At 42.7% G+C, this 17,561-nt stretch overlaps 1 protein-coding gene across 1 annotated transcript in view; it reads left to right on the top strand.

Moving 5' to 3' along the window:
- Positions 1 to 17,177, top strand: part of LOC140924771 (dynein axonemal heavy chain 7-like) — a 52,719-nt gene extending 35,542 nt beyond the window's left edge. Inside the window, exons 61-87 of the mRNA XM_073374771.1 lie at positions 29 to 258; positions 712 to 778; positions 1,048 to 1,170; positions 1,734 to 1,874; positions 2,293 to 2,410; positions 2,873 to 3,101; positions 3,637 to 3,709; positions 4,257 to 4,364; positions 4,446 to 4,516; positions 4,699 to 4,813; positions 5,592 to 5,755; positions 6,137 to 6,290; positions 6,972 to 7,105; positions 7,647 to 7,704; positions 7,837 to 7,970; positions 8,338 to 8,470; positions 8,955 to 9,157; positions 9,590 to 9,665; positions 10,273 to 10,451; positions 10,914 to 10,980; positions 11,452 to 11,544; positions 12,192 to 12,368; positions 12,896 to 13,057; positions 13,600 to 13,800; positions 14,208 to 14,369; positions 15,075 to 15,629; positions 16,247 to 17,177. Of these exons, the coding sequence (XP_073230872.1) occupies positions 29 to 258; positions 712 to 778; positions 1,048 to 1,170; positions 1,734 to 1,874; positions 2,293 to 2,410; positions 2,873 to 3,101; positions 3,637 to 3,709; positions 4,257 to 4,364; positions 4,446 to 4,516; positions 4,699 to 4,813; positions 5,592 to 5,755; positions 6,137 to 6,290; positions 6,972 to 7,105; positions 7,647 to 7,704; positions 7,837 to 7,970; positions 8,338 to 8,470; positions 8,955 to 9,157; positions 9,590 to 9,665; positions 10,273 to 10,451; positions 10,914 to 10,980; positions 11,452 to 11,544; positions 12,192 to 12,368; positions 12,896 to 13,057; positions 13,600 to 13,800; positions 14,208 to 14,369; positions 15,075 to 15,629; positions 16,247 to 16,888 (4,569 nt within the window). The 3' untranslated portion in view covers positions 16,889 to 17,177. The remainder of the gene's footprint in view (positions 1 to 28; positions 259 to 711; positions 779 to 1,047; positions 1,171 to 1,733; positions 1,875 to 2,292; positions 2,411 to 2,872; positions 3,102 to 3,636; positions 3,710 to 4,256; positions 4,365 to 4,445; positions 4,517 to 4,698; positions 4,814 to 5,591; positions 5,756 to 6,136; positions 6,291 to 6,971; positions 7,106 to 7,646; positions 7,705 to 7,836; positions 7,971 to 8,337; positions 8,471 to 8,954; positions 9,158 to 9,589; positions 9,666 to 10,272; positions 10,452 to 10,913; positions 10,981 to 11,451; positions 11,545 to 12,191; positions 12,369 to 12,895; positions 13,058 to 13,599; positions 13,801 to 14,207; positions 14,370 to 15,074; positions 15,630 to 16,246) is intronic.
- The last annotated feature ends 384 nt before the right edge of the window (positions 17,178 to 17,561 follow it).

The raw sequence follows: 17,561 nt of genomic DNA, 5'->3' as shown, positions 1-17,561 counted from the left end.
TTAAATCACCTTGGTTTTTATTTTTTAGTCTTGGCCAGACGATGCCCTTCAAGTTGTAGCTCAGCGATTTTTGGAGGAGCTAGAAATGGAGCCGCAAGTTAAGAAGGGCTGTGTTCAGATGTGCAAGACTTTCCACACTGGAACAAGAAACCTGTCCAAATCCTTCCTTGACGAGCTCAAGAGGCACAACTACGTGACACCAACTTCGTATTTGGAACTCATATCAACTTTCAAGAACCTTCTCAACATGAAACAAGTGTAAGCGCAACTGTGATAAAGTGTTTCGTTTTTTTTTTTTTTTTTCAGTTTTCTTGTGAGACTAAGAGCGGAATTTTGATTGGTTTTAAGAGAAGTGTCGATAGTACTTTCATGTAATGCGCATTTGATCATATTTACATGTATTTTGCGCAATATAAATATTAAATTATTATTATTATTGATAATACTTTTTGGATTGTTAGGGATTTTTTGCGATTCGTGATTGGTCAAAAAGATATCTCGGCACTTTCTTAACCAATCCGACTTAATGCGAAAAACAACCATGATTTTTTCACGTGCGTTTTCCCCTCTCAATGTCAGCTTCATGTTTTCACTTAGAATTGTGATTGGTTCATTTGAATGGCTGCTTGCATACTTTAGTTTTTCGACAATATTATAATTGCCCTTTGGTGTTAGAAGAGTTGCTAATGTTTTGTACGTTTTATTTTACAGTGAAGTTCTTAAAGCAAAGAAACGATATGAGACTGGTTTGGATAAGCTGGCATCTGCTCAGTCACAGGTAACAAACTTTATGTACATTGTGAATGAAATTCATATCGATGTATTCCTTAATCCCCAGGAAATCTAGTTTCGAGGGCATAAACTCGAGTACCAGTCTCTTTCGTTGCACATGATGTTACTTACAGTAAATAACTCCGCTAGCTTAGTGGCATGAAAGTGTTTTACATTTTAGAAAAAATCTATGGCAGAAAGATATCAATGTCCCAGCAGTCTTAGCTTTCTCTTGGTTTCACCGCTCTAACAGTCATAGCTGTCATTTGTTGTCAGGTATCAGCTATGCAGGGTGAACTGGAAGCTCTGCAACCACAGCTTATTCAAGCAGGGAAGGAGGTAGATGAGATCATGGTTGTTATTGAAAAAGATTCGGTGGAAGTCGCCAAAAAAGAAAAGGTAAGGAAGATTGCTGAGTAGTGTAGGAGCTGCTCGGAAGGTCTCTTCTAATTGGTCGCAAGAAAACAATGACATGTCATTCTTCCAATTGTTTTAGTATTGTTAAGGGTCAGGGAAACGCACCATTGGTGACTTCTCTTCCGAGCAGCCGCTACATACCCAGATTGTTACATCGCATTAATCAATCGATTTGAAAGTCGAAGGTGCTGCTTGCAGCAGAACCGGGATAAGTCCCTGTTGTTTGTACCTCCCATTGGTCCAAATGCGCCTCCGCTGAACTCTTTAAGTTTCAAGTGTGACCAACAGCAGTTTTCTCCCAACAATGCCAATACATACTGAAGTGAAAAAGGTTATGACAAGTAATGAAATAGTACCTAACGGAAAATGCTTTCATCTTTAGACGAATTCTCTCAATTTATTCTTAAAGGGAATGTATGGAGATAAGTATGGAGAATTTCTATGTGGATATTGGGGCTTAAGGGGTTCGCGAGACGTATACGCCCTATGCGGCGTTACTTTATGGGCGATTGATTTGTTGAGTTGATTTTGATCTTGTTTGTTAGGTGGTGAAGGCAGACGAGGCGGTTGCCAACAAGCAGGCAGCAGCTGCTCAGGCTATTAAAGATGAATGTGACAAGGACCTTGGTGAAGCTATTCCTATCTTAGAGGCTGCTCTAGCTGCTCTCAACACGCTGACAAATGCGGTGCGTAACCAACATCATTTCAATTGAGCGAATTTTGTTGTTGTCCAATCACAACGTAGGCTATCCGTCCAGAGCCAATCAGAATTCGAGCCAAATATACGAAGTGGCCTCCAAGCGCGGGAAAACATGTGCATGCAAAGTGACGAATGTTTTCATTTTCAACTCTGATTTGTTAAGAAAAGTGGCGTGATAGTTTTCACCCAATCACAAAACGTAAGATTACAATGCTTTCCGTAGTTGGCTTGTTCTAGCCAAGCACTTGGCACGGGTGCTAAGCGCGGGAAAACTTGTGCATGCAAGCGAGGACTGTTTTCAATTTCAATTCTCATTGGATAAGAAATTGGCTTGGTAATTTTTTAGCCAATCACAAAACGTCGGAATGCAATGCTTTAACCCCCATTTGCTTGTTCTTTTATAGGATATCACTGTAATGAAGACTATGAAGTCACCTCCCGCTGGCGTTAAACTTGTTATGGAAGCTATTTGTATCTTGAAAGGAATCAAGGCAGAGAGAATCCCTGATCCCTCTGGGTCAGGTAAGGCACAAGAAATTCAGTACCGTAAATTCTCTATTAAGCCCCTGAAGGCTTATATATTCCAAGTACGTATTAGGCGGGGGGCTTAATAGAGAGGGGGCTTATTTAATTAGAGTGCAAAACAGTCGGGTTTTTTTTTTCTTCTAAAAATCGTCTTAGAGTAGCGTACGAGTAGCGTAAGTCTCACGCGCGCGAATCTCAAAAGCCTGTAGGGATTCTCTCCCCAGTCTCGCTCTCCGTTTTCAGCCTCGCTCCAGACCTTTTGGTTGAACGTTCGCTTGTCATTGAATACGCAAAAATACGGACTGTTTTGCTGTCTAGTTTAACAGAGGATTTACGGTACTTGCATTAGAAATTGGAAGGATTCATTTGGGAAATATCCGGCCTCATTGCCTGAGGTGAAATCGTACGGAATAGCCATTAACCCTTACGCGTCTTATAATTGACTTGGATTCTTCACAGGAAAAAAGATTGAAGACTTTTGGGGGCCTTCAAAGCGTCTGTTGGGTGACATGAACTTCTTAAAATCCCTGCAAAACTACGACAAAGATAACATCCCACCAGCAATTATCAAAACCATTCGACAAAAGTACACTTCAAATACTGAGTTTGATCCTGAAAAGATCAAGACTGCATCCACTGCTGCCGAGGGATTATGCAAGTGGGTCGTAGCGATGGAGTCTTACGACAAGTAAGTCTGGCATACAAATGTCTTTGAAGGGTTAGTGCGCGTTTTATTGCGCGTTTTGATTACCGCAGCAGGATAAGCTTAGTCGGTTGAGCGCTTGACTGCAGAGCGGTAGGACGCCGATTCGATTCCCGAGGGGAGGGGGGAAGCGTTGCGTGACGTCACAAAGAACGGCTGTGAAGCAGACTGGGGCCTGGTTGTTCAAACGTTATCTAATTGCTGTGTCCATTGGATAGTGTACCCAGTCGATAGCGTTATGCCCCTTTTGAACAAGCTCAATCTCACTAACTGTGATCAGAATGTCAACATGTGTTTAGAACTAACTACACAACTGTCGGAACCGGTTACTGCCTTTCTGCTTTGGTTTTGGTGGTGACACTCATACGCCGCGATTGATTGTGATTCGGTACTCAAACAATCCCAGAAGTAGCGAAAGCCAGTGTTCCATCTCACAGGGACTAGTGCGTATTGCGGTTCTGTTTTCTCTATGAGCGCTAACAGAACCTCTTAACTTAGTCCATTTTTTCGTTGTTTTCAGGGTGGCACGAGTTGTGGCTCCGAAGAAAGCAGCTCTAAAGGAAGCTGAAGCGGAGTTAGCTGTTGCTATGGAGGTGAGCGTTTTTACTCTCTCTCTCCCTCCCTCTCTCTGGTTTTCATTCACTTCCTGACCTGTTATTGCGCAGGTTTCCCCATAATAGCATAGGAGTTAAGGAAGGCGCGCGTTTTGAAAGCTGTCCCAAGTTTACGGCGAAAGGTGGTAAAGGCAACGAAAGGAAAAGGATAGCGTCGTCGCAAGCGTTCCCTTTCTCCCCCTCCTCGCGTGATTCTCTCGTTCCCGCGCGCCGGAATTCCCCTTTAGTTCCTGCCACGCAGGCTTCATGTTTTTATTTTCAGGACGTTAGAGCGCGTTAGGAACTTTGAAATCAACATAAGTGCAGTTATTTCCTTGTTATGTCATGTAGTCTTTGCTAAATCTGTCATCCTGTCAGAACAAGAGTTTGGGTTTGGTTTAATACTTCGCGAGCTGGTACACAGATAGCAAGTTAGTGGGGCAGGAACGCGTGACAAGCCCCTAAGAACTTCTGTGTGGGAGGCTAGTTCACAAATGGAAATCTTGGAAAACACACTTTTACTGTTTATGTTCTTGTTTCTTGGCAGAGCCTCAACAAGAAGCGATCCGCTCTTCAAGAGGTTCAGGACAAACTGGCTCGACTACAAGAGAAGTACGAAGCTAACGTAAAGAAGAAGGCAGATTTAGAGAAACAGGTAGGATCGAGTAATAGATTTTTTTTTGTTAGTATTAATTGTTCCTAGTCTTTCGAACATTTTTCTGTTTTCTTTTTGTAGGTTGATCTTTGTACGAAGAAACTTGAGCGCGCAGAGAAACTCATTGGTGGACTTGGAGGCGAAAAAACAAGGTCAGTTTCATTATTTACCAAAGATTAAAACAAAAAAATAGATGCAAAGAAGATCATCGTAGTAAGAGACACACCTTATTCATCTATTTAACGTTAGTGAGGTCCCACCTTGGGTGCGCAATACAAGTGTGTATTGCATTTCGTGTAGTGACCTGTTTGTGTGCACCACTTACTTTTTTCAGATGGACTGAAGTAGCCAAGCAGCTTGGTATCAAGTTTACAAATCTCATTGGAGATGTATTGGTATCGTCTGGAGTGGTGGCATACTTAGGAGCTTTCACAGCTGCCTTTAGACAGGTAAATCTCATGATTTTTTCTCTTCACTGTGGGAAAACAGCCGATGTTTCACGACGCCACCACTAGTTTCCTAGTCTCCCTCGCAGCCGTTTTTGTCTACGACCGTTGTGTGAAGAAACAAAAACGGCTTGCGTGAGAGACTACGGGTTTCCCCGCGAACGAGCGCCAGAATTTCTATACTGATGATGTGTCACTATCCACATCTTGGTGGAACTTCTGATTGGTTGCACCGCGAAGGAAATTATTTGAGCCAATCAGAAGTATTTACCCAGATCTGGAAAGTAACACGTCATTAGTATGGAATTTTGCGCGCTTGTTTATCAGACTCATTTCGCGGGGAAACTAGTTATGGCGTCGTGGCTGTTTTCTCAGGCTCTTTCCCCCTTTATTTTTTTGACAGAGCTCGAGTGGGTTGTCGATTAGAACAGTCACCTCTTGCTAATACACCCCAGCTTGACTTCTTAACTTGCGCCATACGTTTTGCTTCATTTTTTCTTTTTACTCCAGTTTTGTTCATTTTTGTGGCTCATTTTAAATCGACGAGAGTCAGTATTATGGTGTATTGAGAAAAGGTTTAGGTATTCCTATCTGCTCCAAGGATTATACTCGTGCCACCCTTGTTCCCCATCTTACCTGTCGTCCCATCGGTAACTCAAAAAGCTTTATTGAGAGGCAAAGGATTTTTATTAAGGCTGGCGTGCATCTCCTTCAATACCATCATCTTCCAGTTCTCTGAGTTCTTGATCACAGAATGATTTCTCTTGTTTTTTCTTGCCAGCAACAAACTGTAGAATGGGTGAAAGCTTGCCGCGACACCAACATCCCCTGTTCAAATGACTTCTCGGTGACCGGGACTTTGGGAGACCCTGTGAAGATAAGGGACTGGAACATAGCTGGTCTACCAACCGACAGTTTCTCTATTGAGAATGGTATCATCATCAGGTAATTAACGGTGCTCATTATTCATTTCATATATTCTTCCTCGCCTCAGCCATTCACATAGGATATCCCGTAGTCTGAAATATCTTACGGCTTCCCTCCCCCCAACGGGACGTTTTGCCTCCCGTTGTGTAGGGGCGGGGGGGGGGGGGGGTGGGAGGTGCAGCGAAGAGGCGAAGGACATTTCAGACTAGATATCCGGGCAAAGCAGGGTAATTTGGAATAACGTTCTCAAATTATGAACACAAACACAGGAAAAAAAAAACAGAAAATATTATCTTCACTTACTTTTCAGTCTTTCGATGTCGCGATGAAACACTCTTCGCGTGTTTTTACAGTTGATTTCTGAGTTTAAAGCCCTCTGATATTACTTTTTGTTTACAGCAATGCCAACCGTTGGCCATTGATGATTGATCCACAAGGACAGGCCAACAAGTGGGTGAAAAACATGGAAAAGAAGAACAATTTACACGTGATTAAAATGACGGACGCCGATTACGTCAGGACCCTGGAAAACTGCATTCAGTTTGGAACTCCCGTAAGTTATCTTGACAACAGCTCAATTGTCTATTTAAGTTGCTGAATTCCTGTCTTGTTCTTATCTTGTGAATGTTTACTTATGCGCGTTTACCTGTTGTTTTTCATAAGGCCTTGTTTTATTTTAACCTTGCGCGTCATGAAAATCTCCAGCATAAGTACTAGGATATATTTAGATGAATAAGCAAGACTGGTTCAGTTTTTAAACGAAGGATTGTTTTCCCTTTGTTTTTAAGGTTTGTAGAAATGCCCATTTGTTTCTCTCCGTCTTTGCTCAGGAATATGAACGACTTCTTTTTGACTTTTCAGTTTTAATTCTCCGAAGTTAAGCCTATTCAAATAACGGGTAATTCATTTAGAGAAAAAAAAAACATCGATCATAGCTTAAGAAAACAGCCGACATCATCAAGTTTTGCGAGGTCACCAATGATTTTCCAGCGGTGAAGCCTGAGGAACGAGCGCAGAAATTCCATACTGATGACGTGTCACTACCAAGATCTGGGTATTAATTCTGATTGGCAGAAGCAAATTTTCAACCAATCGTAAGCACAACCAAGGTCTGTGTAGTAACACGTCATCAGTATGGAATTTCCGCGCTCGGTCCTCAGACGGGGAAACCAGTGCGTCTCAAAATATTGGCTGTTCCCCCAGGCTACATCATCATTCATCATTTATTCATCAGGTTTTACTTGAAAACGTTGGTGAAGAGTTGGACCCACTGTTGGAGCCGCTGCTTTTGAAACAGACCTTCAAACAGGGCGGCAGCATCTGCATCAAACTTGGAGACAGCGTCATTGAGTACTCGAAAGATTTCAGGTAAGTGTTCCAACATACCACGAGATCATTTCTTGCCGATGCTCTCTGGGTATGACTTTTGTCTGGCTGTGACAATATGAAGATGCACCCAAGCATCATTGACTTTTCCTCCCCTCCCCCCCCCCCCCACCCCTCGTTTTTAGATCTCTCTAAACAAGGGTTGCTTACCGCAAACTATTTGTTGTCTAAATCGACTGCCATTTGTGCGTCCAGAGTAGGTGATTTTGCATTCGCATAGCGCGCCTTGTGATTGGATGACAAAGCTGCGTTATTTTCTTAACCAATGAAAAGAAAAAGTTAAAACCAATCACATTAAGCTTTCCTACAGATGTTTAGCTCGCTTGGTACTGGCTCCTTTAATGTGGTTAGTTCATATTATCTTCTGAGCCTGTTGCGATTATTGTCGTTTCGCTTGCCACCCTCAACTAAACTCGTACCCATATCTCTCTCTGTTTTACGCTCGGTAGTTCTGAATCCGTTGAAAGAACCCTGCCCTTCTCTGTACTCTACTCTGTTAACTCGATTGTTGTTGATGTTTTAGGTTCTACATAACAACAAAACTGAGAAATCCACACTACCTACCAGAGACATCCGTGAAGGTTCGTATACCGTATCTCAAGTACCAGTCGGCTTTGACACATATTTTAGATTTCCCTTTCGACTTTATTTTTGCCCATCAAGTTCCGATAATGCTTAGTGTAATAATTTTATGTATCGCGTTTTAACTACAGGTGACTCTGCTGAATTTTATGATCACGCCCGAGGGACTCGAGGATCAGCTACTCGGAATTGTTGTGGCACGAGAGAGGCCTGAGCTCGAGGAAGAGAAGAATGCACTGATTATTCAGAGCGCTGAGAATAAAAGGTACTGTTGACTCAGAGGGGGATCTAGGGGAAGGGTGCAGGGGGTGCGTACCCCTTCCCCCTCTGAGATGACCTGCGGCTTTCTAATACAACTGGTAATTCTCAGCCGTTCACATTATGTTATTGCCTATTCAAAAGCCTTCTTCTTTGTATTCGCTTTTAAAATTTGTTTACGTCACCAGTCAGTTACGTCATTCCTTAGTGGTACACTCCCTAGTAAGAAAAATCCTGGATCTACCCCTGTGACTATGCTGTGTACTGTTCTTTTGCAGGTTCCCCGACCTTGCTTTCGCATTTGTTTCGGCGTTACTTCTGCTGCTGGTGCTACTGATTAGATAATAACTATTTCCTGTTTTACTCCTATCTAGACAACTGAAAGAGATTGAAGATAAGATTTTGGAAGTCCTGTCCTCTTCTGAGGGGAACATTCTTGAAGATGAGACTGCAATCAACGTGTTGTCCTCGTCCAAGGTGCTGGCGAACGAAATATCGGAGAAGCAGGTTTGTCTTCACTCTTGTACCTCTCTTGCTTAATGTGCCTTTTGGTTGCCTGGTGTAGATTAAGAGCCACAATGGTTGCTTTTATGTATAGGGTTCACTTTAATACTGGTTTAGGCTATACACGCCGTGTTCATATGACAAAAAACTACCATCATTCTAAATCAATGTCCCCACAGTTCCGAGTTGCTTAAAGCCTCCGCTTTAAAAGCTATAATGTCTGAAAGTTTTCGCTTGTCATGCAGATAAAACTCATTTCACCAGAAAGGGTTTGCACTCTTCCGTTTTACAAGTGAGAGTTTTCGGAACTCGGAAGTGGCCCAACCGAATTTCTTTCGATGCTTCCTCTGTAATAAGGAGAGAGAACGGTTCGTAAATAGGGAACGCCTGCTTGTGTTCTAGTCTGCCACACAGCCGTTTTTAGTGTCGTCACGCAGTTAAACAGTTAATATTGGTTTTATTTGAGCTATTTTGCTTTTTGATTTAGGCCATAGCTGATGAGACAGAGCGGAAGATAGACACTACCCGTATGGGTTACACACCCATCGCCACCCATTCAGCCGTGTTGTTCTTCTCCATTGCTGACCTGGCCAATATCGAACCCATGTATCAGTACTCTCTCACCTGGTTCATCAATCTTTTCATTTTGTCCATCGACAATTCGGAGAAATCCGAAGTCTTAGAGCAACGGTAAGATTCTGAAAGGGGAAGGATGGTTCCACTTCTTTAGTGTCCCTCGGTACCAATAGATTGATGGCGCTAGAAATAATGATCTCCAATTAAGCGTTAGTGGTTTGTGGAACCTTCAGTAAAAATTCAAAAACGTACAGCAGAAAGCTTCAAAGATGTAAGGTTTCCAGTTTCGTTGAAAAAAAAATTCTGGCAGATTTCAACTCGCGTTCTCGCGATTAGATTTTCGAGCGTTCTAACTGACTGAGCTAGGAGGTTAGACATGAACAAATGGTTTAGCTCAAGATATTTACTTGCAATGGTGGACTTATATCGGAGTAATAGTGTTCTTATATCGGTGCAATAGTTGACCTATATTGGTGCAGTAGTGGACTTATATTGCTGTAATAGTGAACTTACATTGGTACAATGTAATGTGCATTGCGTTTATAGGTTGACGAATCTGACGGATCACTTTACCTACTCACTGTATTGTAACGTGTGCCGCTCGCTGTTTGAAAAAGACAAGGTAAGTTTCTTGGATAATACATTTATTTACCCCTTCTTAGCTGGTAAGTTTGAGTGTGATATGTTGAAAACTATCAAAGTTGCAAAGTCGTGAAATATTGACATGAAGAAATGATCGTCGCAGTGAACGCAATTTATGCAATTGCGTAAAGAAGCCTGAAAAAAAAAAATAGTCAGGACTTCCGTGACCTCGCGATTACCAGTGCGACGCTCTACCAACTGAGCTATGAAGCCACTGACGTTGGGAGCAGGTCAATTGTGGGTTCATATGTAACCGGTAAAGAAATGAGTGTTAATGATATATGAAATAAATCATATATGAACTGCGGAAATGATCTGAAAATGAAGAAATGATCGTCAGGATGCAGAATTTTTTTGTGATGCAGTTTTGGTGTTCGTAACTTGGCCCCCATCATACAACGTCTGTTCAATTTCGCGACTTTGTAGAGCTTTATTTTTGCTCGTTTCTGTCAAAACACTTTCAAACTTAGCAGGTTTCAGAGGCGCTCCTTCTAGCATTGTCGATGGATATTTACTAACTGGTCCGTATTCAAAATGAAAAATACTTTTAAAGGGTCTAATTTGTTACCAAATTACCTTTTTTTCAGCTGCTATTCTCGTTCCTGTTGTGCGTCAATCTTCTGAAAAGCAAAGGAGAAGTCTGTGATAATGAATGGCGTTTCCTTCTGACTGGCGGAGTGGGCCTGGACAACCCACATTCCAACCCTTCTTCGTGGCTGCCGTCGAGGTCCTGGGACGAGCTGTGCAGGCTGGATGACTTATCTCCGTAAGTTGCACTCTTCATTTCCCTTTACAACTGCAGTTCCTTAGTCTCGATCGCAGCCGCCCGGGCCGAAGTCACGCAATGCTCCCTCGCCCCCACGAGGGTGAGCATTGCGTCACTCCGGTCCGAGCGGCTGCGAAGAAGACTAACAGTTCCCCAGTCCAGCCAAAATTACTTTTTGTTTGTAAAATCTCCATTGTTCTGTTTTGTTTTTTATTCTGATCACTGGTTTCTTTTTACTGTTTTCAGTTTCCTGATATCTGCTTTCTATATTCCATTTTCGTCTTCCACTCTCTGATTTCAGCTTCCTACTTTCTGCGTTCTGTTTTCGGGTTTCTTTTTTCCGTTTTCTCTACACATCGCTTCGACAATTAGCCAAAAGCACCTAAAGTAACTTAGACCCTCCTTCACTTATTCGTTTCTGTACTCACTCACTCCTTTCTGCACGTGTTTTGTGCCTTGCAGTTTTAAGGGATTCCGACAAAAGTTTCCAAAGCATTTGGAAGGATGGAAGAAGATTTACGATAGTAATGTAAGTAGTTATTGATATACCGTGAAATTCCGAAAATGAGCCCAAGGGCTTATATTTTTCAACGGCCCTTTTTGAGGGGCTTATTTTTGGAGAGGCTTATATTCGGAGGGACTTATCTACGGAGGGAAATTTGCGTTTCAAAATCGATTGTCTAGCCTTATAGCTGAAAAGAAATTTACCGTTTTTGCTTTGTTTTACTTTGTATTTGGGGGCAATTTCCAAGTACAAGCCCCCGGGGGGCTTATATGTGGAGGGGCGATTTAACGGGGTTTTTTTTCGCGTTACGGGTTTAGGGCGCCTATATTTGGAGGGGCTTATACACGAAGGGGCTTATTTTCGGAATTTTACGGTATATGAAGTTTATCGTACCCTTTCAAACGAACAACAAAATCAAGAAGGAAAATAAATTTCCTGAAAGTTATACAGTCTATACTCTTTAACTACAAATGTTGCTTTTGTAATTTTTTGTAGGAACCTCAGAACGAGCCTTTGCCAGGAGACTGGAACGAGAAACTTGGCCAGTTTCAGAAAATGGTGATTCTGCGCTGCCTTCGTCCAGACAAGGTTTGTAACTAGTACACTCTTCCTCTTCATTATAGTAACGTAATGTTTGCTCGACCAGTGTGTGTGGACGGAAACTACAGTCTCAGAAACGTCTTCGTCCGTTGCATCTGGAAAGAATACGCTCTTTTGTGTCTAGCTAGCATTTGCGTAGCTCTTGGTTAGTGCAGAAGAGAGAAAAAAGCTAGCGAGCGAGCGTAAAATGGCGGGAAGAGAGGGGGGGTCTCTTCCCAGCGCCCACGTTGTTTCTTACAATTTTTCTCGAGCCGCCTTTCCTATTTTCTTAGAGCCAGAAACAGTCGAGAGACTAGCGTTATCTCCATCCCCGGGAAAACGCATGGAAGGAAAGCTTTGCGTCTTTGTACTATTCGTCGTGTAATTGTTATATAAAATTTTGCTACGATCAAGCATCTCCTCTGTTAAACGTCATAGGACCGAAAATATCCTTTTCACGGCGTTCGGATTGTGCGGACGTCGCAAAGAGATATGAGCGGGTAAAACAGCGAAGGGGTGGGGTAGGGGGCTGACTTTCGCGCTGCACTCCTTTATCTGAATGCTAGGCCTTCCTTAAAAGGTCTTGCCAAGGATTTCTTTAGTAATTTTGAGTTGCCTTTTGCAAATACCAAATTAGTTTTATGTTTACCTTTCAGATCACGCCCGCAGTGCAAGACTTTGTTACTGTCAAGCTTGGTAAACAGTTTATTGAGCCACCTCCGTTTGATCTGGGCAAAGCTTTCGCTGATTCCAACTGCTGTGCACCTCTGATCTTTGTACTGTCGCCTGGATCTGATCCTACAGCCGCGCTGCTCAAGTTCGCTGATGATCAGGTTGGTGCGGAACAGTCTCACTATTGTTGTTCTACACTTTCTTCTCATTCCCCCACGTTTTTGAAAGATCTCAATTTGCGGGACTGTATTTCTTAAACACTTCAGCATTTCAATGGGAAAAAGTGGCAGCTTTACTGCTTTTCCAGTACTAGTACATATACATATCAAAGTTGAAATAAAAAAGACCGTGGAGGGGTCTTTAATCTATATCTTTTTAATAATGGGACTGGGTCGAAATTGTAAAATCACAGCTCAAATTTTTTGTCTTCTTCGTCCCCGACTTTTGAGCAAATAACCATTCTTGTTTCAATGATGAAAAATATTTAGCGCGCGAAGGACGATGGGAAGAGGGAAAAGACGGCTCTTCCTCCCTTCTTCCCTTCCCATCGTCTCCCACGCGCTTTTTTTTCTCTCTCCTGAGTCTCCTTATGACACAAAGAGAACTCTGCGTAGGAAAGAATGTCTGTATAATAAGCTGTAGGAATGAATAGGTTTGATTGACAGTCTTGTTTTTTTATCTGTCACAGGGTTTCAGTGGATCAAAATTGAGCTCACTATCACTGGGTCAGGGACAAGGTCCAATTGCCATGCGCATGATAGAAAAAGCTATCAAGGATGGCACGTGGGTAGTACTACAGAACTGCCATTTGGCAACTTCGTGGATGCCAACACTTGAGAAAGTCTGTGAGGTAAAGTAATTTAGTCTTAACTTTGATTGTGTACTTCTTCGGATCATCCCCGGGGGTATGACGTAATGTTCTCGGCAGTCTTACAAGATATTCGGAAAATCCGGAAACTGCTGGTTAACGCATTGACACTGTTCGGAAAATCTTTGCAGTATTCCGGAAAATTGTTTAAACTACGTCAAGAGCGTATGCTACTGCGCTCTCCATGAAGATTTTGACTTGAGTGATGAAAAATATTACACTTTTCCGCGCAGTCAATTTCTTTGTAAGCAAAAGCTTTTGTCATTGTGTTTAGCAACAAGTACTAGGTTTAGGGTGAGGATGTTATATTGAAGTGTTAATAGAGATGGCATCAACTCTTGTCCGTTGTCGTCCTAGCCATGCCGAGGTGTAACCGTTTTAAGTAAGGCGCAAATGCGTTCTTCCCTCGTAACACCCCTAGTATAAATGCGGTCGTTGACATTGTGATTGACTCAGTAACCCAGCGCTTTAATAACTTAAACTGATATTCAAATGTTCTTCGATTCCTTTTACTCGTGTTACAGGAGTTCAATCCAGACGCGACACACCCGGACTTCCGTCTGTGGCTGACAAGTTACCCGTCACCAAACTTTCCAGTGTCCGTGCTGCAGAATGGCGTCAAGATGACGAACGAGCCTCCGAAGGGACTTCGCTCCAATATAGTACGATCGTACTTGAGTGACCCCATCTCGGACCCTGAGTTCTTCACTACTTGTAACAAACCGGTCAGTAACGTACACCAAGTTTTTCTTATACATTTAAGCGTCGCGTTTTGTTGTAGAGTATTGTGGAAGGCTTTCCAAGTTATAACCACAGACGGAATATTTGGAAGCACTTGTACAGCATAGTTAACAATACTACAGACTGCGCAGCACCTTTCATTTGAATAGTCGCGTTCCACTGACTCAAAAGTTAGAACCACCTTGTACGGCATTTTAAACAGTACCACAGGAAAGTGCTGCTCGGTAGCTTTCATTTAAATGGTCACACCATAGGATTATTTAAATCCACAAACTAAAAAGTTGGAACCCGGTACAGCGTAATAAACAGCACGCAGGAATGAGCTTATTAGTGGCTTTCATTTAGTGCATGGATACATGTCAACGACGTTTTCATGATTTTTCCCTTACAGAAAGAGTTCAAGAAAATGTTGTTTGGCTTGTGCTTTTTCCACGCCATCGTCCAAGAACGACGTCAGTTTGGTCCTCTGGGCTGGAACATTCCGTATGAGTTCAACGAAACTGATCTGCGTATCAGTGTTCGACAACTGCACATGTTCATGAATAAATATGATGTAAGTGTTCTACTGGGATGGTTTAACTACTACTCAAAATATCCACCGTTTCTCTTTGGCACTATGCATGACGTCATAGATGTTTACGACGTCATTTATGACGTGCAGTGAGAAACAGTTCCACTGTCAGATTCTTTTAATCTCGAAGTTTCCATTGTAGACGAGCGTTACTGGGAAAAGTACTTACTATCCAGCTATACGTCAAAACGATTTTCTCACCTAGGGGCTAGACATTAGGCGCACAGTCAGAAAGTATCCGTTTAAGAGTAATGTCCGTCTTATAGAGAGTCAATTATAGGGAGTAAAGAAAGGCAAGGACCAACTCTGGGTGTCCGTTTTACAGAGGTGTCCTTTCAGAGCGAATCACCTGTATTGACTATTTTCCAATTCCCCATAATACACTTTGTCTGCCCCCCAAATTTTGCATAACTTATTGTCTTAAAATGCTCTTGGGAAAATGCAATACTCCCAGGAGCATTTAAAAACAATGGTTTATGCAAAATTTGGGGGGCAAACAGAGCGTATTATGGGGAATTGGAAAATAGAGAATATAGACTGTTTTCACATGACGTCATGGCGGCCATATTGGTGTCCCAAAACAATGAAACGGCGGCCATGTTGGTTTCCCGAACCGGTCTGAAAACGCTCTACAGGTTTCTTCATCACTATTTTAATGTGCGCTGGTGCATGTTTTTGCTTTTACAGGACGTCCAGTACGCTGCTCTGAGCTACCTCACGGGAGAATGCAACTACGGAGGCCGTGTAACTGATGACCGTGATAGACGAACCCTGTTGACTATCCTGGATAAATTCTACTGCGCGGCCATTAACGACAATGAAGACTACAAGTTTTCACCAAGCGGCAGTTACTTTGCTCCCAAAGAAGGCGACTACGAATCGTACATCGAGTATGCACGCAGCCTTCCGCTCATTGCGCATCCTGAGGTATTTGGAATGCACGCCAACGCAGACATCAGTAAGGACCAACAGGAAACCCAACAGCTGTTCAACAGCATCCTTTTGACGCAGTCTCGAGCTTCAGCCAAAGGTGGAAAATCCGACGACGAGATACTCTTCGGGGTGGCTGAGGATATTTTGCAGAAGCTGCCTAAGAACTTTGACACGGAAGCTGCATTGCGGAAATACCCCACCACGTATACCCAGAGTATGAACACTGTACTGGTGCAGGAAATGGTCAGGTTTAATAGGCTGACAGAAGTCGTGCGATCTTCGCTCATCAACATACAAAAAGCTATTAAGGTAAATGAAATTTAAGATGAAGTGAAGCATTTTTTATAGAGATCTTGTTAGAAGTTTTGACTAAACTTAGAGTAGAGTCTTTATTCCTTTAAAGTCAACCCTCCTTAAGGCAGACGCCATTGCGACGGGAAGTGTCTGCGCGCCTTTTAGAGAGTCAGAGAAAATGACTGAAAATGACTTACTTTAGGTGTCTGTAACTGTTACTTATTAGAAGAGAGCTGACTGTATTACTGAACCCTCTCGAACTTGTCGCTGACTGAAAGTAAATACAGTTTCCCCTGAGGTGGAATTAGTACGTCAGACAACCTCTGTTATTTCAAATCATGTTTCGTTCATTGGACAAGTGCACACTGCACTTGTGTCTTAAGGAAATCTACCCGAGCTATACATATTTAAATTCCTGGCGGAAGAATATTACCTTTCGTCGCATACCTTACCCCGTCGGTAGAGACATGTTACCGTTTCCTCTTACCCCTCCCTGCCTGGTATATATTTTGCTTCTTTTTCCACGGGGTATGCGCACTTACAGGGTGTAGTTTTCGCTGCGTGTTTAGGAATGGGACTCACTTAGTCAGTTAACCCGAAGTTTTATATGTTTCCTTTTCATTGTTCCACAGGGCCTGGTTGTTATGTCCTCTGAACTAGAGGAGGTAGCGAGTGGCATCCTTAAAGGAAAAATCCCTGGTCTGTGGATGAAGAAGTCCTATCCCTCTCTTAAACCACTCGGCAGTTACGTCAACGATCTGATTGCTCGCCTCAAGTTTCTCCAAGAGTGGTATGACAACGGAGCGCCTCCTGTGTTCTGGGTATCTGGATTTTTCTTCACTCAGGCCTTCTTAACGGGATCAAAGCAGAACTACGCCAGAAAATATACCATTCCTATTGATCTCCTAACGTTTGACTTCGAGGTTCTTGACGACAAGAATTATGACACTCCACCCGAGGACGGTGTCTATGTTAATGGCTTGTTCATGGAAGGCTCTCGATGGGATCGAGAGAAGAGAGTGATTGGAGAGTCGCACCCGAAAGCTTTGTATGACAGCATGCCTGTTATGTGGCTCAAACCCTGCAAGAAGGAAGACATTGTTGATCGGCCGCACTATGTCGCCCCTGTTTACAAAACAAGCGAGAGAAGAGGTACGCTCTCTACCACAGGCCACTCCACTAACTTTGTGATGGACATGCGCCTGCCATCTGATCAGCCACAGTCCCATTGGATCATGCGTGGTGTGGCTCTACTTTGCCAGTTGGATGACTAAAGAAGAGTTACATGTATTATTAACGTGCACCCAAGAAGTGTGATATTCTGAATTAACGTATAACCTGTACATAGTCTTCGTTCAGTTTATTGTAGTAAAATCTGTATCCTGATATTTATTTATGCATGCGTTATTCAAGGTAGAGTAGCAACAAGTATGATCTGTAGGCTGTAAATACGCTCATACTTAGCACTGACAAGTAGTAAATGTAGCTGTTGTAGTAAGGACTGGATTTAACAATACTCCGGGACGTGTATAATTTTTGACCAAGTTGTGATAATAAAACTTTTTTACAAAAAAAAAAAAGAAATGGTGATCATTTATTAACCTGTAAACCCTAAAAGTGATCGGCGTCCTAAAAATCATAAGCGAGCATGAGCAACGAGAATGCTGACGTCACGGATGTCATGAATAGCAAGCGGAAGTTCGATGTCTCGCTTGATGGAACGCTTCTGTCTCACACAACGAATCAGAGTGCCTTCATTATAACTTCCGTTGCAGGGATTTGTCGAGTCAGAGCACTGAAAGAGAGAAAATATCAACTTCCGCTGGCCATTTTTGGCGGACGTCATCGTTTTCGTTGCTCATGTTCCCTGTTATCAGCGTCTTGTAAGCGGTTGGATCACGTATCTTAATGAGATTCGCTCCCCGTCCCACATCGGCTATTATATAT

Source organism: Porites lutea, chromosome 14, assembly GCF_958299795.1.
Source record: "Porites lutea chromosome 14, jaPorLute2.1, whole genome shotgun sequence".
Taxonomy (NCBI): domain Eukaryota; kingdom Metazoa; phylum Cnidaria; class Anthozoa; order Scleractinia; family Poritidae; genus Porites; species Porites lutea.
This window is presented reverse-complemented; position numbering and strand designations above follow the sequence as displayed.